Source organism: Sturnira hondurensis, unplaced genomic scaffold, assembly GCF_014824575.4.
Source record: "Sturnira hondurensis isolate 20B ecotype Veracruz unplaced genomic scaffold, ASM1482457v3 Scaffold0004068, whole genome shotgun sequence".
NCBI lineage: Eukaryota > Metazoa > Chordata > Mammalia > Chiroptera > Phyllostomidae > Sturnira > Sturnira hondurensis.
The window spans coordinates 7,852,135-7,876,520 of record NW_028076699.1 but is presented as its reverse complement, the minus strand read 5'-3'; the positions used below and the strand labels follow the sequence as shown (position 1 = coordinate 7,876,520).

General features: G+C 46.3%; 1 protein-coding gene across 2 annotated transcripts in view; it reads left to right on the top strand.

The window, feature by feature from the left end:
- The window catches only part of ELAVL4 (ELAV like RNA binding protein 4), a 50,848-nt gene extending 27,489 nt beyond the window's left edge, over window positions 1-23,359 (top strand). The window contains exons 2-6 of one of the 2 annotated variants that reach the window (XM_037043320.1): window positions 321-424; window positions 15,830-15,983; window positions 17,630-17,855; window positions 19,489-19,527; window positions 22,551-23,359. In XM_037043320.1, coding sequence (XP_036899215.1) covers window positions 321-424; window positions 15,830-15,983; window positions 17,630-17,855; window positions 19,489-19,527; window positions 22,551-22,878 — 851 coding nt within the window. In that variant the 3' untranslated portion in view covers window positions 22,879-23,359. Of the gene's footprint in view, window positions 1-320; window positions 425-15,829; window positions 15,984-17,629; window positions 17,856-19,488; window positions 19,528-22,508 lie in introns of both variants that reach the window. The other variant, XM_037043319.1, reaches the window with a different exon arrangement.
- The last annotated feature ends 1,027 nt before the right edge of the window (window positions 23,360-24,386 follow it).

Genomic DNA, 24,386 nt, shown 5'->3' with positions numbered 1-24,386 from the left:
CAAATGACACTTATTCTCTTTCCACTGCCCTGTCCTGACTCTTCCCCATTAGGTGGACATCTGCATATACATACATGGTGTGGATGTGCAGGGGCACTCACCCATTCCCACCCTGGGCAGCTCCTGTGAGTTTAAAAGCTGACCAGAATGAGCCATGAAAGGATTTGAAATTTCTCAGCCTGGGAGTAAATCCTGGTAGAAAAGAAACTCTGTGGTAGAGGAAGGTTTGGATTCACTGCAATGTGAAGTGTTACCTCTGCGAAGATATTGAGCTGTCTCTCTCTCTTTCTTTCCCTCTTTTTTAAAAAATGTTTCCACAGGACAGAGTTTAGGGTATGGATTCGTTAACTATATTGATCCAAAGGATGCAGAGAAAGCCATCAACACTTTAAATGGACTCAGACTCCAGACCAAAACCATAAAGGTAAGAGGTGATATGCTGGCTCCTGATTGGGGAGGCATTGGTTAATTTCATTCCTTTGATCTAATAAATAAAGGCTATAAGGGAGCGGAGGGGATGTTCTTGATTTATTCAAAGAACATTTACTTGGGACACAGATCATTGCAGAAAAGTGAGGTGAGGGCTGAGTTCACGGAAGGGACCACGAGCTGTGGGACCTCCAGTCCGGAGGGCAAATAGGGCGTCAGGATGACTGCCCCACCCAGAAGGCTTGTGAGCCTGGGTCTGCAGAGACAGCCAGAGCTGAGCTCCGGGAAGAAGGAAGCTGCTCCAGGCAAAGCTGTGAAAAGGGACATAAACATTGTGAGTGGGGACCAGCACTTAGAATAAATAGTGTGGCTAAATTTAGATAGGGGGGTGATAATGACGAGATGAGGAGGTGAGGTGGGGCCTCATGTGCCAGGCTGAGCAGGTTGGCTTTACCTAAAGGTAGACAGGACCCTCCTAACTGAGACTTGAAAAAGAAAAGTCAGTTATAAACAACCACACTAGTGTAATATTGTATAAAATCTGTGGGAACATAGGAAAGGACTGAAAGAAAAAGTAACATTCCAGCCATCTGAAAAGAATCAGACGGGTACATAATATCTCAAGAAGGGTTCAACTGAAAAAGAAAAATGGTTACCCAGAGCCTGCTCCTCCAGATGGAGGTTTCTGAGGCTGGATTTTCACTCTCAGATCAGACCTCACCTCGTGGGGATCCTTCAGGAGGTGGTGCTGTTTGCTTTTCTCCCTTCTGACAGCTGGTGGTGAGCTCCTGAATGGAGCCTGCCTCCTCCTCAGCTTCCTTTCCCTTCTTCCCCACCTAGCATCCTGTTTGGGGTCAGCTGCCAGCCAATTAATGAGTCCCATCCTTCATAACCTATTAAACCATGGGGAGGTGTCTCCTGGGCACTCCTCCTCACAACAGCAAGTCTGGCACAAAGTAGGACAAAAGAGAAACCTCTCCCAGAATGGGAATCTGTCGACGGCACCAGCTCTCAGTGTCTGAAAACACAAAACCGAAACTTTTTAGTTCGACAGAGCTACTTTTCCAATATCCGCACTGACAGAGGGGACTAGTGGTATAATATTGTCTTAGTTGGGAGGTAATCAACATCAAAACCATAACCAAAACAAAACAAAGCCTTTTCTTTTTGGAGTATGTTATATGATTGCCTTTCTTATTTCCCTCATTTCCTTTCCTTTCCTTTCCTTTCCTTTCCTTTCCTTTCCTTTCCTTTCCTTCCTTCCTCCTCACTTCCTTTCTTTTTCCTTCTGTCCTCCACTCCTCCCTCCCTCCCTTCCTTCTTCCCTCTCATGCTTCCCTAAGCAGCTTTACTTTTCCACCTGAGTTTAGCTTATTTCTAAAGACGATTGCTTTCCTAATCTTATACAGTCCCTGATACACAAAAACCCCCAAATGGGTCTCATCCAGGTTGCCTCAGTCTCAGCTTAGAATCAATCCCTATGAGTTCTCTAAGGGGGAAATAATTGAGAGTTGTTTAATTATGAAGTAGTCCTCTGAGAGGTAAGAGAATTAATTTCTTTCAAAGGAAAGGCCTACCTATTTTTGTGCTTTAAGTAAAGATAGGATGCTCATGTCACCTAACTTTTTGATGAGGCCACACCAGGTTGAGAGCTGTGTTTGTGGATTTGATTGATTTTTCTGTGCTATCCAGCATTAGAATGTCAGACATTTACTCTTCCATTGATGGACACCCTGACCTTGAAGTGAGAAAGATACTTTTCTTCCCTCTGCAGTTTTCTTGAAATCCAAACTCCCCAAGAGCTTAGGATCAAATAAGCAGCTATCCATTCTGAGTGATTTATTTAAGTATTCCGTGAAGCTGCAGGCATTTCCCCAAAGACTGAGTGAACCCAGCTTTTCTGATCTCAGGATGCACCCCTGACCCGTCACGCCATCAGAAGTAGTGCTTTGTCTAAGTGGATCTCACGACAAGGAACATTGATTATTTTCTTTCTGCGAAGAGCCGTTTGCCTCCCTCCTTTCTCCTTACAGCCCCCACCCAGCCTGTGCTCACCCTGCACCACAACGCTGCCAGCACATTTGCACCCGGAGCAACGTGGGCTCCAGGGCACCGTAGGACTCAAAATGCATGATGCCACGGCTGAATCAATAATTCCCATTCTCCACGACGAATGAAAATTTAATGTGCAAAACCTGGGGATTTCAGCCCTTTCATTAAAGCAGTTTATTTGCCATACTAAAAATTAAGTTTGAGTGATAGGTTCCTTTATTAAATTTTCTTCCCTTTCCTAAAGGGACACAGTGTTTAAGGTAAAAATCATATTATAGGGGAGGAAAAAAGTGAACCTTTTTTGTGTGCCATTAATAGCCTCATCATTTATTAATTTTTAAAAATTGCTTTTCTGCCCTTCAGGCCTCTGTTTACTTCTTCTGCTTCAGTTTGCTTTGATAAGTGACATGAGATTTATCTCTCCACTCTGACTCCATGAAGGAATAGATAACTTGTCTATCTGGGAAAAAATGAGTATTTTTTTAAACAAGCATCACAGAGATCTCCTTGGAGCCATCTAGTACATGTTTGCAACCTATAGTCAAGTTTGTGCCTTCTCACACGTGTAGAGCATTGTGGGAGTGCTCTGTGCAAAACACGCCACTCTGGGTGTTAACACACAACATAACGCAGGCGCAGCCAGAGTTAACTCTTCCTCTTCGAAGGGCAGTGATCAATGGCTCAATCCAGAGGTAGTTCTGGAAAGCCAAGCGGCCGTGGAGGCTGTAGTGAGCTGCAGAGCCGCGAAAGGGGCAGCTTTTCTTCAGCTACTGCTGATTGTTTAAGCCTAGATTGTTGCCAGATTTCCCAGTTCTTCAATAGAAACAGAAATCTAGACTTTTTTAATGCCAAATCTTCCTATTTCTAAAGATTGGATACCAACCCAAAACATTTTAAAGCATTATGTAGGTGGGCCAAATACACCTTCCTCGTCGACCTGTGGACAAGCAGTTGGCAGCCTCTGAACTCAAATTTAAGTTCACAAACGCTGTTTTGCTGATTGGAAGTGAATGACTCATTACTGGGCTGCTGGTAGAAGGTGCCCACAAACGATGGTCCCTAGTTAACAAATATTCGCTTTCCCTTTACTAAGGGGGATATGACATGACTGTGTGACTACTGAGGGCAAGGCCAGACTTCTGTCCTCAAGGAGAATGTTACCGTCTAGATTTAGATACAGCATTAAAGCAGAGAAAGAGTGTGATTCCTAAGTCTGATGCGATGACTGAGGGGGGGGGGGGGTGACTGCAGATAACTTGCCTATCTGGAAAAAACAGTTGTCTTCGTCGGAAGCATGCCTTATAGAGGTCTCCTCAGAACCGTCTAGTGTGTGTTGGCAAACATGGGCCTGCAGAGGGGTGCTCTTTGGATTATAACTCCTTCCGTGGGAGAGAGTAGCCAGGGTCCCACCTGGGAGACTAGGTTCACAGAAATGAAGTGACTTGTCTGAAGCCACATAAGTGGCCAGCAGTTGAACTGAGTTAACATCCAAAGGTTCTGTGAAGGGTTCTGTCAGAAAAGGAGCTGCTTAATATGTGACCATAAGCTTGACAGGAAATAATAATAGTGTTGCTACCTTTTATTGAACACTTACTATGTCTAACACTATTCTAACTCTTTTACATGCTTGATCACATTTAATCCTTGAAGCTTCCCCAGGGTTAGATACTTTATACAGATTAGCTCTAATTCTTTAAAAATACTTTTTAATGTATTGATTTGTGAGAGAGAGAGAAACATAGATTTGTTGTTCCAGTCATTTATGCATTCACTGGTTGGTTCTCATATGAGCCCTGACTGGGGATCAAACCTGCAACCTTGGTGTATTGGGACAACACTCCAATCAAGCTACGGAGCCAGGGCCTCAGCTCTAATCCTTAAAATAGCCCTGTAAGGAGGTGCTGTCTATGCAAAAGAGAAAACTGAGCCCAAAGAAGTTAAGAGAGAGACTTACTCAGGATCACACAGTTGTAGTGAGATTTGGAGTAACAAAAAGTGTTTTAAAAGGAACTTTGGTGGTAGGCCGTATGTGTGGGAATGTCACACTACCTTGTTTGTTCAGCAGCAGGCACACTCCATGAGTGTGCGGGTGTGCACTTGGCTATACACACACACACACACACACACACACACACACACACGGTTATACTGCCTGGCATAGGCAGATGAAAAAGCAAACAAATGAATTGCGTGTCTCCTCCAGGTTCTTTAGTAAACAGACTGTGGTTCTGGGCTTTTGGCGGCAACCTGAGCCCTGACCTGACCTCAGGTCATTTCTTCCCAGACCCTGCCTTCCAGGCAGTGCCCCCGCAATTCTCCCGCCCATGTGCGTCAGAGGGGCTGGGTGGTCACATTGTCTAGCCTACCACCGCAGCCTGGCTCCCCACCTGAGAAACTGGGTCTTTTCTCAACATTTCAACCCTAAGCCCAGTAGAGATGATTTGCTCCACTTAGGGCTTTGGGTGCTGTTTGTTTAGTTTGTTTCCTACTTGTCTCACACATAGATCACTTTAGACTCTGGAAAGCATTGGGTGATATGGCTATAATTCTAGAAAGTGATGTCCAGCACTCCTAGTCCCCGCGCCAATGCCTGTCCCAGTCCTGGACCTCACCGCCAGCTCCAAAAGAGCAGCTTCTGAATTTGCTCTGTAATTCCAGCCTCTTGTTAAGACACACTCCATCCAACCCAGTTGCAGTGGTCCAACCCTTTGTCACATTAATTAGGGTCAGAGAAAATCAGATGGTTCTGTAGTACCAAAAGAGGGACATGTTTATGCAAAGTGTGGATACAGGTTCCAGTTACACTGAGACTCTTTTTGTCAAAAGTGGTTCAAAATGGGATTTGAGGGTTCGGAATTACTCCCACTAAAACTTTCACAGCTATAGGACCCCTCTTGGATTTTAACCTAAGTGTGAGGCACAGGATTAGCGAAGCATTTGCGGCTCTGGAAGCTCTTGCCTCATGGACACAGACGTGCAAAGGACCAACTCTAAGGCAGCTGATGGGGCAGTCATCTGGCTACAGGGTTCCCATTTGATTTGGAGTGGGTGCGGGGAAGTAGGGAGCTGTACAAGGTTTGAGCAGGAGAGGAAGCTGGTCAAAGTCAAGTTCTAGAAGGTCCATCTGGCAATGGAGTACCACTTGGGGTGGTTGATGACTGAAACAAGTAGCTTGCTGCCTGCCGTGATAGACTTTTGTCAGCACTAGACATTGGTTTTCATCAACTCTTTCGGGAGCATTTTTAACTCATTTTAAAAGCAAGACATGCTTATTGATGAATTATTGAGAAAATGTATTATCAAATAATAAGGCAGTATCAGCCATTCCCAACTCAATGTGGTTAACGTTTGTATATATTTCCTTCCCTTTTTCATTGAGTTACATGTTTGCAAATGGTTGTGTGTCTCTTATCTTTTTCTACCAATTGCATTAAGCTATTACTCAAATTATAAAAGCAACATTTTAAGTAAGACATTCGCAGAGCACTTGTGCAAACTGGAGGTGTGAGCGATTTCAGGACTGTCATGGATGAGGGGGCAGAAGGGGTGCTTCTGCCCCTCAGTGAACCCAGGAGGGTTGGCACTCAGTCAGGAAATGGGGTGAGAGAGTAAGAAGAAGCTGTATTGTTAGGCAGGAGCCCAGTTCCAGAGGGAGCAGGACTAGAGAAGGGGCAGGTGTGTCAGTAAAGGTTTTTCCTAAGGTAAAATCTCCCTTCTCTGGGAGGCAGAGGAAGAGCAAGCTCTTTCTCCCAGCCTCTCAGTGCTGTGCTGCTGCTTAGCCATTTCTCCATTTTCCAGTTATTCTTCTAATAGCACTGACGGTGCCTCCCGGGGATCTTTCCGCACTTGAGTTTTGCAGGTTCCAGTTTGCCCCTCCCACTTCTTTCTCCTGCCCGGGGTCATCAGGGAGCAGCACCTCCCTCCCCCAGCATCCACCTGCCTTGCTAAGGGCCTCCGTTCCGCTGAGGCATCTTTTCTTTGCACTTGGCATAAGCAGTTATTTCTCCTATCACTGCTCTTAATGCTTCCCGGAGAGTTAGCAGATCATTTTTTGCTGACAGATATCACCCCACCCAGAAACGATAGAATGCCTCCCTCAGTCTTGTTAATAATAAACGACATTTCTCTCCCCTCCCCCCTTACAGCTGTAGTCCGAGCCAGTGCCGGAGCACTTCCCCACCAAGGTCAGCGAGGGTGGCTGGACCACTGAGCCCCCAAGGAGCCAAGAGAGGGCACGTGGCAGCGCCAGTGAAAACTGGAGACCCATTTGCCCCGCTGTACCAAGCTGCTCTCTGTGTCCCGTGAGAGAGTCTGTTTGGCTGCTGTTAACTTCCCTTGAGTGAATATTTTCAGATACAGGGATCTGGAGTAGCAGCTTGAGAGAGAGTTTCGCTGCTGTCTCTGTCCAGTGAGGTTGATATGATGCCAGTATCTTAGAGGTCATCCACAGTGCCCTGTGTCTGAATTACAGGAGAAAATTGGAAAGGCCCAGGTTGCGAGGACAAGCAGGTTTTCAGAAGTGTATGGAATGGGGCTTGAGGCTTATCAGTCCACGAGTGTAAGAACGGTCAACAGTGTGATGTGAGCCACTTAGAAAAGGAACTCAGATCGCAGGAAACAGGGGTCCTTTCTTGGCCACTCTGGTCAACTCCTCTCTGCCGCCTTGTGCCCCCTTCTCAGCATCGTGGTTTTAAAAGACCTGGCCCCTAAGGACTGTCTGGAGGCAGATGCTGTCCAGGCTGCTCCGCTCACATATCCACCCGCAAGGGCTGCTTTTCCATTCTCTAGGAGGGGAAAGTCTGAAGTGGCTCTGAAACACGATCCTGTATTTTAATAATCTGTGAAAAGAGCTTGTGAAGCTAGGAGGGTGGAACACTTGCCTTGGGTCACAGGGTGTCCCTGACTGTCAAAGGCGTCCAACTGGAGGCATTGGGGATGATGTAGAAAGGATTCCTGTACCAGACTGGGGTCTGACTAAATGATCCTACAGGTCCCTTTCAGGGTTGAGGTCCTATAACTTTATGTTGTTTCTGGGCCTCTAGCTGGTCTGTCCAGTAGAGTAGCCACTAGGCACATATAGCTATTATTTGAATTTAAATTAAGACTAAATGAAATGAAAAGTTCAGTTCCTCAGTCACAGCACACTTGAAGTACTCAGTAACCACATGCAGCTAGTGGCCACCACATTCAGATCTACACGTTTTCATGGTCCCAGAACATTCAGTTGGGCACTGCTGGCCTAAAACATCGGTGACCCTGGAAAATAACCACTTCTCCACGGTTATCACGAAGCCCCAGGGCAAATCAGGCAGCCTGCCAACAGTCATGGAGCTTTTCCCTCTGCCCTTCCGCCTTGTTATTCAGTCCAAAGAGCTCTGAGTTGAGATGGAGAGCCAGGTCCCATCTATGTCAAACACTGCTAGGCTGACCTTGGGAACTTACTTTTACTTCTCTGGACTTACTCCGTCATTTTTCAGAATGGTTTCTTCCAGTTCTAATAGTCTATCTAATAAAATGCCGTGTGATCGTTCCAGCTTGGTAGCACTCCAGGACAATTGCAGTTCGTGCCAAGGACACAGCTTTTATTTCGCTGTCCACGTTGGCCTGCCGTAGCGGAAAGATCCCAAACCTTGGAGTTATATCCATTTTTGTCTTAGTTTGGCTTGGTGACCTTGGACAAGTCCTGACCTCACTGAGCCAGAGCTTGTCATCCAGGAGATAGAACTAATAATATCCCACTTATAGGTAATGACGGCATACAGTGGGTGCCCAAGTAATGGTCCCCAGAATGAAGATGAATAGGGTGCCTCTTAAGGTGAAAGTTACATGAGCAGAGGGGAAGACTTTTCCCCATCCACGTGTTTCAGAGATGCAGAATAAAGAATGTGTCTGAGTCTTGTAAGTCCCAGGCAGCAAAGTAAAAGGCTTCCCGTAGTGGAAAGTGTCACGTAGCAACCAGGTAGCCACAGAAACCTTATCAGCCTTTCATAAAGCAAGAGCCAGGAGTTATAGTTTAGTGAAGAGAGTGAATGGCTGAAGCCCTGAGTCTGAGGCCAGCTTTCCTACTAATCATTAGCACATCTGTCACTTCTGGGGGCCACCAGACAGACAGCGGGATTCTTGTACCTATTAAGCCCCCTTGACAATGTGGTGGACACGAATCTGTCATCACACCATTTTTTAAAGACATATTTATTTGGCCTACTGTGTGCCAGAGACTCTCATGACGTTCTTGGATACTCTTCAACTTTGTGATCTGTTCTGGCTTCTCCGCACCAGAGTCAGCTCCTGGGAGCTGGATTCATTGCATACGGTGTATGACACATGTCCATTCAACTCAGCTCCTGCCCTGCATAATGCTCTGCAACTGGATGCCGCAGGAGGGCTGCCCAAGCCACCAGGATGCTCAGACTGTGAGGGCAGAGCCCCCGTTGGCACAGATGGCCGTGATGGGAAGCAGGGTGAGCCGGCTGCTGCCGCTGAAGCGTGTGCCATCTGTAAAGTCCATGGAGAGAGCAGTCGTTTGTGCTCGGGCCTCATGGAGGAGGTGGCATGCAGGCTGGGCCTGGAAGGACGGGCAGGAGTCCTTTTGCCGTGATGATGAGCAAACAGCAATAACAAAGACATGGGACTAGAAGCTCAGCACACACTCAGGCTTTTTTTGTTTGAACTGAGGTGCAGGGTACATGGGAGAATTAACGGGAGAGGAGCGGTGGGGCTGGATCCCAGAGGGCCTGGAATGCTCAGGTAAGCGTTTTAAACCTCCGTCACAAGGTGCTGGAGAACCGCTGCAAGTGTTTGAGCAGGGAGAAGGGGCACACTCAGAGCTCCCGGGGAAATGTCAGTGTCAGTGTTCGCCCTGACAACAGAATACCGTGTATCAGGTGGCAGGTGGGGGAAGTATGGAGACCGGGGCCACATAAGCTGACACCTGCCCTGTCTGTGGGCAGTGATAAGCCAGTCCTCACAGTCAGAGCTGTGGTTTCCAGGAGCCGACTGGTTCCTTTCTTCTCTTACTGCTCTTGGAGGTAAGGTTGGAGGTCCCTGGGAGGGTTGCTGCTAGAAGGTCCTAGAAGCATCAGGGTCTGTTCTCTGACGCTGTTCTTCTCCCAGTCCCTTTGGAGTGAGTGTCTCCCAGGGATCTGTACACTCCAGGGAGTCTGTGCTCACTCAGAGATTAGGGTGTGACAACAGATTGGGGGAGTCTGCAACCTGGTCTTCTGGAATGATCCCTCTGTGTATGTCTCCTCTGCTAGACCAATAGTCTACATGTCAGGGACTATTGTATCCATCTGTGCACCTCCAGTGTCTAGCATAAGGCCTGATTACAGAGCAGCTGTGTCAAAGCCGCTATTCACTTAGTTCTGACTGTGTGTCAGGCATTATGTCTAGGAATCTTTTATCATCAGTTTGGGTAACCCTCAAATAGCTCTATTAGAAAGCTTCTAAACTACGTTATTCAAGTAATGCAGCTCAGACAAGTTCAGAGACTTACCCCAAGGTCACACAGCCAGTAGCGGTCAGGATTTAAATCCACATCTCTTCAACCCCAAGTCCTTGCTCTTAAAGAAGTGCTCTGTCTCCTTTCCACTCCAGAAGAGATGCTCACTTTCAGTTAAGGGAACATAAATGAGAACTTCCTCGAAGGGTCTGTCTCAGAATACAGTGGCTTAAGACTCTAACCGGTACCTGTCCGAGAGACCCACAAGATAAGGGGTGATGGAGACTAGAGGGACACTCCTAGTGTATAGAGCTAGAATAGAACTAGGAGACACTGGAAGCTGTGGGGGAGACAGTTTGGAACTCAGTAGAAGAAGACTTCCCACGAATCAGCGATGGCCAGTGATGGTGTAGGATGCCTCGTGAGGTAGTCAGCGTCCTGTCCTCTAAAATGTGCAAGGTGGGTGGCCAGCCAGCTCTTTGGATCCTGCCTTGAACTTTCGAGGCCACTTATAGCATCAAGTTTCTGTGAAGCAGGTTTCAAGGATGGTGCTTCCTGTTGGGATCACCAGTGCCAACTGTCACCTTATTTCCACTTACCATGAACCATGGTTGTAGAGATAGGCGGTTGTGTGAGTGGAACACTGAGCTCATGAAAACACCCAGTCAGTGATATAGGTCCTTCTTGTAATTCCAAGGTCCCAACAAATGGCACCTCCAAGTTCTAAACCCACTGAGAGATGAGACAAAAGAGAAAAGCATATGGGACCCTGAGGTCATCTTCATTACTGAGTAAGGCCCAGGTGGAGCCCATGGACACAGTGTGCTTCCTAACTCAGAACCCCACACTTGGACAGGCTGGCATGCCCTGTTACAGGTGCTCTGGCCCCCACAAGCCTCCCCAAATGAGAGCATAACCTGCTCCCGTGGAACTTGAGAGCTGGGAACAGAAAGTGTGCTTTCTTCCCATCACGGCCAGAAAGTCAGTTGGCATCTGACTCCCGTAAAGGAGGAAGCAGGCAGTGTGTATGGCTCACATGCCCATTTCCTGCACCGAAGCCTCTTTAGAGAAGGCATTCCACTTCCCCTGGAGAAGAGAGAGGAAGGGGTGCGAGGAGGCCTAGACTGTTACTCCAGGGGGCTCCCTCCACATGGAAGAAAACACGGGGTGTTAAAGGATTGGTTATCTGTGTTAGGAATAGCCCTCTGTGTCACACTCATTCGTTTGCTTACTTCCCTCACCAGACTGTAGGTTCCCTGAAGCAGAGCCGCTCCCAGCCCCCAGCACAAGGCCTGACACACAGGAAATGTAGAGGGAGGGGTGGATTGAATGAACTTTCATCTTCTAATGCCAGTGTTTTCCTGAAGGAGCTCCTTTCCAGGGCAGAGAAGGGTGCCTTTTCTTCTCATCCTATCTTCCTAATTGCACCCAAGATCATGTCTTCATCATGTTTTCTGAGTCCTCTCCCTTTTCTGCACCATGGCAGATGAGACAAGGGGCAGGGGTTGCCAGATGATTCAGGACATGTTTTTCACCAAGCCATGTCGTTCCCGCCCCCCCCCCTGCCCCGCCCACCGCCACCCAGGCAAAGCCCTGGCTGTGTGCAGGTGAGTGTTGTGTGGGAAGGAGCAGCACCCAGCCCTGGTCCTGCTGCCCATCTGAGAGGAAGGACAACACCCCCCTTACCACCCTGGGGAGAATCTCTGAGACTGGCCCTGTGAAGTCACTTTGGAAAATGGAAAGGACTTTTTCTGTGGCTTGGAAGCAGTGGAATCTGTGGGAATAGGCTGGAGCTGACAACTCAGGGCACTGAAGTAATAAAGGGTGATCCAGACCCCGCCAGGAAGACAGAGGGCATCGCCTCTGTAGGAACTCACTGTCAATGCTCCAAATGTTTGCTTGTGCGGTAAAATTGAAAAGCATGTCCCAGTGAGAGCGAGAGTCCCAGGCTGGCCCACAAAAGCCTGTACGACTCATCAGTAATCAGGTTTATTAAGTAGCTACTAAATTCTAGGTGTGTGCTAGACACATTCCATCTATTATCACAGTAACTCAGCAAAGGAGAATCATCCCCCTTCCTACCAGTAAAGAAACTGAGACTTATCAACATATAATCACACACCCAAGGTCACACAGCTAGTGAGTACTGGAGCTGGCCCACAGTCAGGGCTCACAGCTTGGAAGGGCAGCCTTGCTGTGAGCCCGCAGGGATGGAGAGGAGTGGGAAATTTGGAGGAACTACTGATCTTTCCTCAAGACCGTTTGTGGAGTCGGTCATTCAGCAGCACCTGCCTTTGGGCCGCTCTTACCCAGAGAGAGAGGAGTGGCCACCCCCTCTCCCGCTCTTTCTGAGCTCCAGAGCAGGGTCAGTGCTGGCCTAGAAATGCCAGTCTTGCCCTCAGGGATTCTGGAAGCAAGCAGGATCCCCATGGTCTTAGGCACAGGGTTCTCCAGGGCACTGCCTCCAGCACTGGAAGCCCCAGGCTTTAGGCCACTGGCTCAGTAGGGTTAACAAGCCAGCGGTGCTCAACTCTCTGAAGGAGCTGAAAATTGGGTTTTTAGAAATATCTCACCCTAGCAAAGAGCCTGCCCCCTGTAGTCATTCAGTGAGGATTTAATAAATGTATGAGGAGAATTGAAAACTTTAGATACTGCAGTGAGTGTTCTGGAAATTGAATGTGGGAAAATCCTTTTCTTCCTTTTTCTGTCATTTCTGCCTATTCCTACTTTTACATGTTTCCTGGTGAGGGGACTTAGAGCACAACAGACATAGGTTTTAAACAGAGGAGAAAAACTAAGCAGCAGGACTTGGCTTGGCAGAGAAGAGGCAGGATGCTGATCCCCCGTGGGATTTGCTGGGTTTGTCTCTGGGGACTGAGTGCAGGGGTTCTGCCTGACTGAGGTTCTCCCTCTGTCGGAATCATCTTCTGAAGGAACGGTTCTGGTTGTGTTGTTGGCTTCCCAGTGCCAGCGTCTTTCCCCCAGCTGGTCTGTACCAGCCTGCTCCCCCCTGTACCCCAGTTCTGGCTGCCCAAAACTAATGGAAATCGGGTCATTACTATCCTTGGAGCATTTACTGCATGCCAGACAGGCACTACAGTAAGTCCTTGATCTTCATCTTCCTGTTGGTCCTCACAGTAGGGGAGGGGTCTCATCGCGTCACCATTCCCTGACTGTACCACTGTCACGCCACCTGTCCCACCAGCAGTCTCCTTCATACACACAGCCCTGGGACTGCGCACAGCTGTGGCATTGTGGTAATGGGTCCATATGTGTACTAATCTGTTCTTCCGTTTAACTCACGGATTGAGTGCCTTCTGGGTGTTGTCTGTTGTACCCATTGTACTTGGAGTTCCATTAGGGCAAGAGATCATGCCCTGTTCTTGCTTGTGCATATCCCCAGCATGCAGCACTCGGCCCCGCTCACAGCAGACCCTCAGGAAATGTTTGCTAAGGGGAGGCCTCTACCTGCTATCTAGCCTTAGACACTTTTTCAGTCCTTCCAACCCCAGACACTGGAGAACGGGAAACCTATCCCTTAGTGCTTAGCTTAGTGGGGAAACACAGCTGTGATGCTTACCTCTCAGTGATTCCCCTTTAATTCTCAGGAATCCAAGCTGCAATTAACCCCAAAGAGCCTTTAATGTCAGCATCATTCATTATGATCTGTGGGTGTTCATTTACTCTTTCAGTAGGTGTTGAGTACTCTGAGGGTGTCAGGCTCTGTGCGGGGAGCTAGAGCCACAGAGCTAAATAAGGCACACATGTACAACCCATGACCCCAAGGAGATCGGCGGACGAGATGGAGAGATGGTGAATCAAGGTCAGAACAGGTTAAGAACCGTGGGTGCGGCTCAGTGAGAGTCCTGCTGGGTGAGGGGGGTTTTAGGAGCAGGTGAGATCAGGGAAAAAGCTCTTTAGAGAAGGAGGCATTTGAGCTGAGCCTGAAAGAGCAGTAGGATTTGAATCCGAAAGTAGGTGGAAAATTTTTCCCCATGAGCAAACACACAGAGGTGGGAGGGTATGTTTTAAGGGAACACAAAGGTCATTCAGATAATTAATTTGTCAGTAATTGGCAGGCATGACACAAGGGTGACCCTCATTACCATGGATATATCACTGTTTTTATTTCTCTCTCCCTACCAAGCCCTCCTCATGCCTCAAAAAGAGTTTTGCAAGGTTATAACTGGAAAGACTTCATCCCTTAAAGAACAGGGATAGCAGATCCTTGTGTGGAGCAACACCCTGTCCAGGCACACTCCTGGGGTCCTTGGTTCTTCACCCCCACCTGCCAAAAATGCACGTAAAGGGGCCCTCCATGTAAAGGCCCCATTGCCTGTCGGTTATTCCTAGGAAGGAGCCTAGAGAATGACTGACCCATGAGTTTCTAGAAGATGCAGATACTGCAGGTGAGCTGCCTTGCTCCAGCAGCAGGAGGAGTCTGGGGAGACAGCTTGGCCACTCACCTTGTTTGTCTGTTGAGTCAACATCTACATGTAGGTGTGGACCCCACAGAGGGCTCTGGCATCTTTGTCGTGGAAAGGGAGAGAAAGCCGTGGGGAGGGGGCCTGCCCCTCCCTCATTCCCCGTTGCCAGATGCTGCCTCAACACAAGGTCCTCTCTGTTGCCAGAGGTTCAGTCATTAACGCCAAAGGTACAGTGTAACATGCACCATTCCTTTTGCACACGCGCATTTGTGTGTGCATGGACCCACACACACTCGCCCCTATAGTTTTAGTGGGTCTTGTGAATTGGTTGTAGACAAAATAAAACTCCCAACTGCAAATGCTAAGGCACGTGGGCCCCTTCCTGTCCGGCATTGTCAGATGTGCTCTGAGATGACTGTTTTCATCATCTATTCTGAGCCATAACCGCCCCAGAAATAGCTTTAGCAGGAAAGTGCTTTTGTTAGACTAGCTGTAAATTATATTTCAAACGTCTGATGTTGTTTTCTTAAAAAATAAATAAATAAGTAAATGAAAGTCTAAAATTAATGACTGTTGGGGTTTGCTTTGCTTGTGTGCACTGCTTCAGACTTGGCTTCTTGCAGATGGAACTTCAGATCTGTTTACACTTCTGTGTTAGCTTTTTGGGGGGAAAGCAGTTGAGAGATCTGGGAGGACAAATGTACAAAATTGAAGTTATTGTCACTGTCAGTGGGGCTTGCATCTCTCTCCCACTGCCCTCTCCCTCCCTCCTCTCCAACATGCCCTCATTTTGTTTATTGTGGTTTTATCTGCTCTGCCTCCAAGTCCACCTCCAAGTTCTAAAGCAACTGGTTCTTGCAGATGTTATGACAAGGTCACATATCCAGTCTCTCAAGCAGATGTTCATTCAGCCCCATTTCACCAGCAGTTTGTCATTCAGTGAGAGCAGACCTTGTGGGAACAGACTGGAGCAACACAAAAGACAGAACATAAAAAATCCTGCAGAGAACCTGATCGCTTTTATGTGCTCAAGAAGAAGGGAGTGGGGTGGGGAGGGTAGCAAGGAGAGAAATCCGCAGAGCAGAATTTTATGGGTTTTTTTTTTGGTTTATTCAAAGATTATTGTGTGTTGGATACAGTAAATCATCTATACACCCACACCCAGGAGGTAAATCTTCAGAACTCCAGGCGTGGGTAGTTTTGCATTTAACAGCTGCCATACAGTAGCTATTTTGTTCTGCACTTAGAGACCCTTATCTGTGCATTTGTTTTAAGTTTTCGTCAACTCTCCTTTTGTTCCTCTCTGCTGCTCTCCTGGTTCTCATTACTATTACAAGAGCAGCTAAAAACCTGAGCTCCTGAGTTATTTGAATTGACACGAGTTAGAACGATAAGCGAGGCGCTCTCATCTTGACTGTGACTCAGTCTCACTCGGAGGGTGTTACCTATAATGGATTTAGCTCCTCTTGCCTTTTCCCAGGTCTCGTACGCCCGTCCAAGCTCTGCCTCAATCAGGGATGCTAACCTCTACGTTAGCGGCCTTCCCAAAACCATGACCCAGAAGGAACTGGAGCAGCTTTTCTCACAATACGGCCGAATCATCACCTCACGCATCCTGGTTGACCAAGTCACAGGTTAAGTGTTTCTTTGTCATTTCTTTCCTTGGGTCTCATGTCACCAGCAAGTGCCCTGTGACCAATGGGAGCAGTGGGTTAATGTCCCTTAGGGTAAAGGGTATGGGTCATGAATAGACAGATTTTTGACGTAGGAGAAAGACTTCTCAACCCACTGCCTGCATTTGAAATGGGCCGTCTTGGGAGGCAGGAGTTCTCCATCACAGGGGCAGTTCCAGCAGCAGCTCGTCCACTTGGCAGGGTTGTGAAGGTGATTCAGGCCTCAGGCTGAGAGTGGGACTATGTGACTTTTGAAGTGCCTTTCAACCCTCAACCCAGTAACCTTACATGGGTGTGTGAAAAGGACCTATACGTATAGCTCTGGACCTGATGACAGCATTATAGAGTTACAGGGAACCTCAGACTGCCCCGTTTCACACACGAGGAAGGAGAGGTCCAACATGGAGGATCAGACCTCGGTCCAACTAGCTAGTAGCAGTGCAGAGATATGAAGCCAGGACCCAGTACTTAGGTACTTTGTCCACACTGAAGAAAGGCAACCACCACCTCTTAGCAAGAAATGTAAGGCTTCCCAGGTTGCATTTCAATAACAAAATGTTTTCACCTACTTCCAACTTGATCTTAATTTAAAACACCCCCTAGGAACAGTTCATCATGTTATTATCATTTAATGTATGCAGCAAACCCTCACTGAAGCTGGCTGTGTTACAGACACTGTGCAAAGGGAAACCAGGGGCCAGGGGTGAAGGAGACACAGTCCTTACAGGACTCCAGCGCGATGAGTACCTGCTAGGGGCTGTCCAGTGCACCGTGAGAGGTCAGGAGAAGGCACACCATGCCTGGTAGAAATTGTTGGGAAGGCTCCATGGAGAACGTGAAGTTTGGACAGGGTTTTAGAGGATGACTTGCAGTCATGTGGCAAGAAGTGCAAGAGCATTCTAGGCAGGTAGGATGTATCCTATAGCATAGCTGAGTAGGGCACAGTTCAAGGCAAGGAACTGAGCAAGAACACAGCCTGTCCTAGGAACACCTAGCAGTTCAGCACAGCTGGCAGAGGCTCAACAGGGGATTTGGGCAAGATCTTCAGGGGCATTAAATGCCACTCCAAAAAGTCTGAACTTTATCTTTTGCCTCATGGAGCCACGGGAGGGTTTTATTTGTTTGTTATTTTGTGTTTGGAGTAGGAAACAATTAGGAACAGGAACCATAAACAAGTTAAGAAATTGAAAAGGTACCAAAAAGGCACAGAAGGTGATTTTAAAGGGTGTAATATCATCAGGGTTTGCTTTTCAAATAGATTACCTTGTTGCTGGGTGCGGAGGACCCACTGGAAGATAAGAAACCAGACAGTGGATGATAGTTACAGCAACTAAAGGGAGATAAGGACTGAGCAGGACGGTGGTAGAGAGCTGGAAGTAACAGCTGTGAGAGACGCCTCTGTTCTGTGGGTGGAAGTCACCGGTCCAGAGCCGTGGTGGCAGAAATGCAAGCAGGCGCGTTTTGACGGGTGAGAGACACTCAGTGAGCCAGGCTCAGCAGTGGGCTGACTCCCCACAGATGTCACTGGGGCCCAGCCCATGTCTTCCTGGAGATGTTTACCAGCTTGGTTTGTTCACTTTTTATGAAGGTTCTTTCCCTTTCCCCAGGAGTGTCCAGAGGGGTGGGATTCATCCGCTTTGATAAAAGAATCGAGGCAGAAGAAGCCATCAAAGGGCTGAATGGCCAGAAGCCCAGCGGTGCTACAGAACCGATTACTGTGAAGTTTGCCAACAACCCCAGCCAGAAGTCCAGCCAGGCCCTGCTCTCTCAGCTCTACCAGTCCCCCAACCGGCGCTACCCCGGCCCACTGCACCACCAGGCTCAGAGGTTCAGGTAGGCATGCACCTGTGTCCACTCACCTTGCTACTTGGGTACAGGGCTGGGCAAGGGCCAGGGAAGCCCGTGGCCCCAAGGAATGGGGCAAGGGTAAGAACCTCTGCCCCCAGGAATCACTGTGCACAGCTCCCACCCCCCAGCCTCCGTCTTCACTCTCATAAAATGAGGGGATTGAATCAGACACTCTTCCAGGCCCCCTTCTAATTTACCACTGTCACAGTGGTTAAACTTCAGATTTTTGGCTGAAACAAAATTTCTGCATTTCACCAAATAAGAAGATTCAGTTTCAACAAGAGTGTAACCACCAATGTGACCAGATTCTGCATCTTAGACTTCAGGCTAAGGCAGTGGCTTTACCAAAGTCAAAGAAAAGAATGGGTCAGGAGGCAGATCCTTGCCAGGGACGGTGGATTAGCCCCTCCTCCTCTTTGTGGCTTAGCCCCTCCTCCTCTTCCCTCTGCAGGTAACTCTGAGGAGTTAGGTGCACAGGGTACTCTCTTTTGTGGTAACTGTACTGACTGTCTCAGTCTCTGGCAAACAAGGAGGAAGGTTTTTGTCCACGCCTTGTTAGTGTTTCCTTTTCATACCGGACCTCCCGAAGCTCCTGGTGCCGTGGGGCATTTCCTCTCTCCGGGGACATTTCTGAAAGGCAGGCTCCTCTCCACGAAGGCAGTACGAGCTTGAACAGCCTCTGTCGTGCACATAATATGAATATTCTTGACCTACCCGTAGTAATTCTAAATAATTATGTCCCAACTTGCCTTTAATGAAAGGGGTTTTCTCCTTGTCAAATATCGCATGGGAAGAGACTCAGCCCTTCCATCTAGCCACAGTGAGAAGAAATATCGGCCTCTGCGGCCCTCCCATGCCCCTTGAATCTGAAATGGTTAAAGGTTTTGTGAAGTGTCCAAGTCATCTAATTTTTACTTTGTGTGAGAGCCCATGCAGTATTTATGTAAAAAGCCTTTCCAGCAGGCTTCTAATGGTGGAAACTATGGTTACTACTGCCCTGTGGTGTGAGTAGCTTATCCCCAAAACATGCTGGGCACGAGGGAGATTATAACATAATAGCGGTTCACTGGGAAGCACTTTCAGGTTGTAAATAGGAAGCTAAGTTTTAAAAATCTTAACCCCGGAACTCTCCCTACCCTGCAAAAATGTGTGTAATAAGAAGATTTCGTTAATGTAGCTAGACTAAGAGAAAAGATCCATTCCGTATGCATTGTGTGTGCATGTATTGTTAATATGAAACAGAGACCTTTATTCGCAAGTTTAATTAAAACAAAATGTGAACAACTTAAGAAGCCGCCTCTTTTTAACAATTTCACACACGATATAAAATAAAATACACACAAATGTTCTGAGAGGTGGGGGGAACGGGATTAATTCAGACCTTGAAAGAAAGGGAGACTCATTAGACACTTGCTTTAAACTCTAGCATTGACCTGAACATGAATTACTTGTAATAGGAGGCAGGAAAGGGGGGATCTGCTGGTGGACAGTCTCCTAAGTGCTGGGGCAAGTTGTTGAGCTTTTCTTCTTTGAAAATGGAGCATTCTTATTAATAGTTCCATTGAGCGATCTTGCCATCTGTGAGGCATTAACCCAGAGACCCTCCTTCTCTTTGCAGGCTGGACAATTTGCTTAATATGGCCTATGGCGTAAAGAGGTAATTAAAACTCCACAGATTGCCAGATGTCCGTGTTGGCACAGACTGGGGCTAGAATTTTTTTTTTAATTCACTAACTTTACTTTTTTTTAATTCTTCCTTTTTCTTCCACCAGCATGTCAAATTCTTAATTTTAATTTCAGACCTCAGTTGGTTTTGTTTCTTTTAGGGCACACAAAGTTTGTTTGTGTGTTTCACTTTTTCTTTTATTTGCAGGTGGGCTTCTCCTATGGTTCAGGTGCCACAGCTACCGAGCCCTTGATAATCTGGTCCTCCGAGCAGCCAGCTTCCCCGCGGGGAGGGCTCCGGCTCTGCCAGCTGATTGTGCAAACTTGCGGAGCAACTGTTTTGCATTAGCAATGCCAAGATTCAGTTAAGAGGGCAAATTCCAGCAAATCAAAATTAGAACATTTTGCTAATCGTGGTCGACAGTCTTATGATTATCAGTGGGAAAATTAGATTTGGGACTATCAGCCCCTGGCCAAACCATGAATAAATGCGTGGATGACCTTCGGCCTCCCACCCCCCCACCCCACCCCAGCGTGCAATTCAGGGCACGACCAAGAGTGAAGTGTATCTGTGTGCACCTCAACCAGGGTTTGTTTTTGTTGTTATTACAGGTTTTAACGGTTATTATAAATTCTCCCTTGATGATATATGTATGTATGTTTTAATTTTGCTGTTTCATTCACTTAAAGCTTATTTGTGAGGTCAGGGGCTCAAATAGGGTCAAAGATTTGGGGATCTCTGAATGCAGGCACAAGGCTGCTCCAAGGCCTAGTCTGAAAGCCAGATCTCGGGAAGCTGAGTGCATTATATCACTGTGTCCGTGAGATTCCCAAATGTGCTTTTGATAAGCTCCACTGAGCTACTAGGGACATAGCATCTTCATCATCCTGCTCAGTAGAGCTGCACACTTTAATTCCCCTTCCTACAGTCAAGGGAAGGAGATGTGGTCTTTAATAGTTCACATCACACCCCCTGTACGAGGCTGTTCTTTCGCCACCCAGCCATGCCTGGTAAGTGCGCAGCCAGGAAAACAGGCACGCGGTGGAGGGCGTCACTTGACAGCCACCTTCACTGTCAGAGCCCCAGTCTCTCAAGCCTCAATCCCCGCACCAGGGAGAGAATGATCTCCATGTGTCTAGCACGCTGCTTGCCTATCCCCACACATTTTACGTCTTTGCCAGCTCTGTCCTCTCCCTTTGCTCCCCTCTAACTTTAGTGAAGTAGCAGCAAACATCATAAACAGAGAGAGATGCGTACCCACAGAGGGTGCTGGGGAAGGCCCCGCAGCACATGCACGACTGCCACCTCTGCCAGTCCCCCACCCACAGGGAACAGCACCAGTTGATAGGGGCACTCATTCCCATCTTCCTATTAAACCCAGAGTTGAACCCAGAACCCTTCCTACCAAGGTGCTCCAGGGAGCCATAACCAACTGGAGTTGAAACATCTTTGCTGACCCTGACTTTGGCCTTATCACAAATATTTAACTGTTCTCTACCTATAAATTTGAATGAAGTCTATTTATTCAGTTAGATGAGAACCAGCTGAGAAGAGTCTTCAGAAATAATGCAAATAGCAATTAGTCATGGATTTGCCCTTCTAAGAATCTGTATGATGATGTTTTGGGTTTCACCTGGTTATTTGTCGTTAAACAAAAAGGAAGACCAACTTAGTGAATAATACCAAAAATGATGTCTATAGAATTACGTTTAGCATATCTTCAGTAATCATTTGATTGTCAGAATTCTAGGTGTAGAACTTTTCTTCCATAGGACTTTTAAACCTCCAAGAATATTTGGTTATTTTTCAAGCAGTCCTAGGTGACAGTTTACCCCATCTCTTCCCCAGTTTCTGCTTCCTCTCCTTCTCCTGCACACACACACACACACACACACACACACACACAACCACACGAAAAGCAAGCTAATACTGTATAGGGTCAAAATCCCTGTATAAATTTGGTATAAAATAAAATATCAACATATGTTTTCCTGCCATAGACACCAACACCCTATTTGTCTCATCTGACGTATCCGTCATGAATCACATGTGGATATATTGTGTCAGAGAATAGAATATGAAGGGTTGTTTTTCTTTTCAAAATTAAATGAAAACTGAGATTTCTAAGCCAAATATAAAAGTAGTTGTAATAGGGTAAATAACTGTTTTCTGCTTTTTTAATGTACAGTGACTCAAGATATATAAATGCACAAACCACTTGAAATCTCCCTCCTGCGACCCTTAGCAATGAATCCCAGATGATACCGCATCAAGGAGTGATACGTCTTTATAGCTATTGCTCAGTGGGGAGGGGACTCTTTTGAATAAATCCTAAGTGACACATGAGCCACCCGTCTGACTCATAACAAGACTTGTCTGTTCTTTCTCTGTATCTCTGTCCTCAATAATACCAAGAGATCTTCGGACAACCATGTCAGGGGACTGCAAATATGGTAGACCCGAGCACTTCCAGAGCCATCCCCTACTCTGCCTTAAAAAATAAATAAAATTTCCCAAGCGTTGACATCCACCTATGTTGTTCCCTTACTCAATTAGAGAACACTCGTTGAGTTTTCTACATGTCACTCTGTCTGTGAGAGTCCCATAGGTGCTCCACTGAATAAAAAAGTAGAGCAACAGAATGAATGCAACCGAGCCCCTTCCCCAAGAGTCAACTGTCTGCTGTGGGGAGGGAGGATATGGGCCGGGTGGGAGACCCTGTGAATGTATTCTCTGGTAGAACTGCGATAGAGCCTTGCTCTGGGAGTGCCTTGTGTTTTTTAGGAATTAACCTAGGCCTTTCTCTTGGCACGTAGGTGCCTTAGCCAATCTAGCCATTCCCATCAGAGGAAATGCCACAGACATTAGTTTTTGTTCTTTAGTTTTTAAACCCTGAAGACTCTCCTGCAAACACTCACTCAGCCCTCTGCCCCGTGTCTGTGTCTGTGCATCTCTGTGTTATCCTTGGTCAGACTGATGTCTGGACCAGTCCCCCCTTCTGCTTGTCCCCCCAGGTTCTCCCCAATCACCATTGACGGGATGACAAGCCTTGTGGGAATGAACATTCCTGGTCACACAGGAACGGGCTGGTGCATCTTTGTCTACAACTTATCCCCTGACTCCGACGAGAGTGTCCTCTGGCAGCTCTTCGGGCCCTTTGGCGCAGTGAACAACGTCAAGGTCATCCGCGACTTCAACACCAACAAGTGCAAGGGATTCGGCTTTGTCACCATGACCAACTATGATGAGGCCGCCATGGCCATCGCCAGCCTCAACGGGTACCGCCTGGGAGACCGAGTGTTACAAGTTTCTTTTAAAACCAACAAAGCCCATAAGTCCTGAATCTCCCATCCTTAATTATGAAAAATATATATAAATATATATGAACAAAACACATGCGTGCACACACACATACACACACAAAAGAGAGAGAAACAAACCTTTCAAGGCTTATATTAAACCATGGACTTTATAAGCCAGTGTTGCCTAAGTATTAAAACATTGGATTATCCTGAGGTGTACCAGGAAAGGATTTTATAATGCTTAGAAAAAAAAGAGAAAAAAAACAAAAAAATACCTTTGATGCATTGAATGTTCTTTCATAGCTGTCGTTGTTGAATATAATATACATAGATAGCAATGTGCAGGGACTTTTACCCAGCCAGCTAACTTTACTACCTTCCTTGAAGGTGGGTCTTTTTAAGATGACCATTCACTCATTTGAAGAAGAAAATCAAAAAACAAAAAAAATAATAAAAATAAAACAATTTTTACAAAGTAATGGGATTCAAAGAACGAAAAAAAGATTTTTGTTTTTGTCAAAATGTTGATCCAATCAGATTGGTTAAAAAAATAAAAAAACCCACACAAATTAAAGAGGAATAATAAAAATTGCAAAAATGAAAAAAACTTTTGCAAATTTTTTTATTTTTCCTTTTTTCTTTTATATCATGTGAACTAAAACAGTCTTCTGTTAGGGGATGGGGGCACGGGGGGAACCTGATGACATTAACAATTTAATAACATTAACATTGTTGCCAAAGAGGTGGTCTCTTTGCTGAAAATGGGTTTCAAGAAAAATCTATTTTTATAAAATATAAAGAATTTTTACAAGAGAATCTGGATTTGAGAAAAAAATATTTTGACTGGCTAATTTAGGGGAAATTGACAACTTTGTCGCGTTCATACTGCACTGGTAACTTTTTAGAGATCAAGATGTGTGTTTTAAACTGGATTCGTAGACTGTTTTTTGAAGGATGGGCTATAAACAGATGATCTTCATATCTTTTCATAGCATGTAATAATAATTAAAAAATTATTAATTACTAGGGGAAAGGAGTGTTCGTTCTACCCAGGGTACCACAGTTCCCCACAGTCAAAACCCAAAAGCAAGGAGATGAGTTGAAAGACGGTTTTTCTTTAAGTCATCAGTATGGGATGTCAGCAGAACAAAAATTTAAAAGATTAATTTTCCTTTTAATCTAAAACTTCCTTAGTTTGAGCAGTAGGTGCTACGAAATTATTTACATATCTTAGTATCATAGTTAAATGTAATGTGTTTAGAAGAGGAAAACAAAAGATACATTTGCTTTCGATTCATTAAGGAATTCTCAAATTCACTTTGGAGCCCATGCCGATAGAATTGGGCTGTGTTGGTACATTTGAAACACTGTTTATGTTGCTTGAAACACTTATTTATTTATTCGCTGATGTGATGATGCCTATGGCCGAGATCAAATATAGCTAGATTGGCTAGACTACTTATTTGTTTACTTAAACTATGGGAAGAAGCATATTATTGTGTCATTCTGTTGTGTGTGTATGTGTATATATAATATAAATATATATAT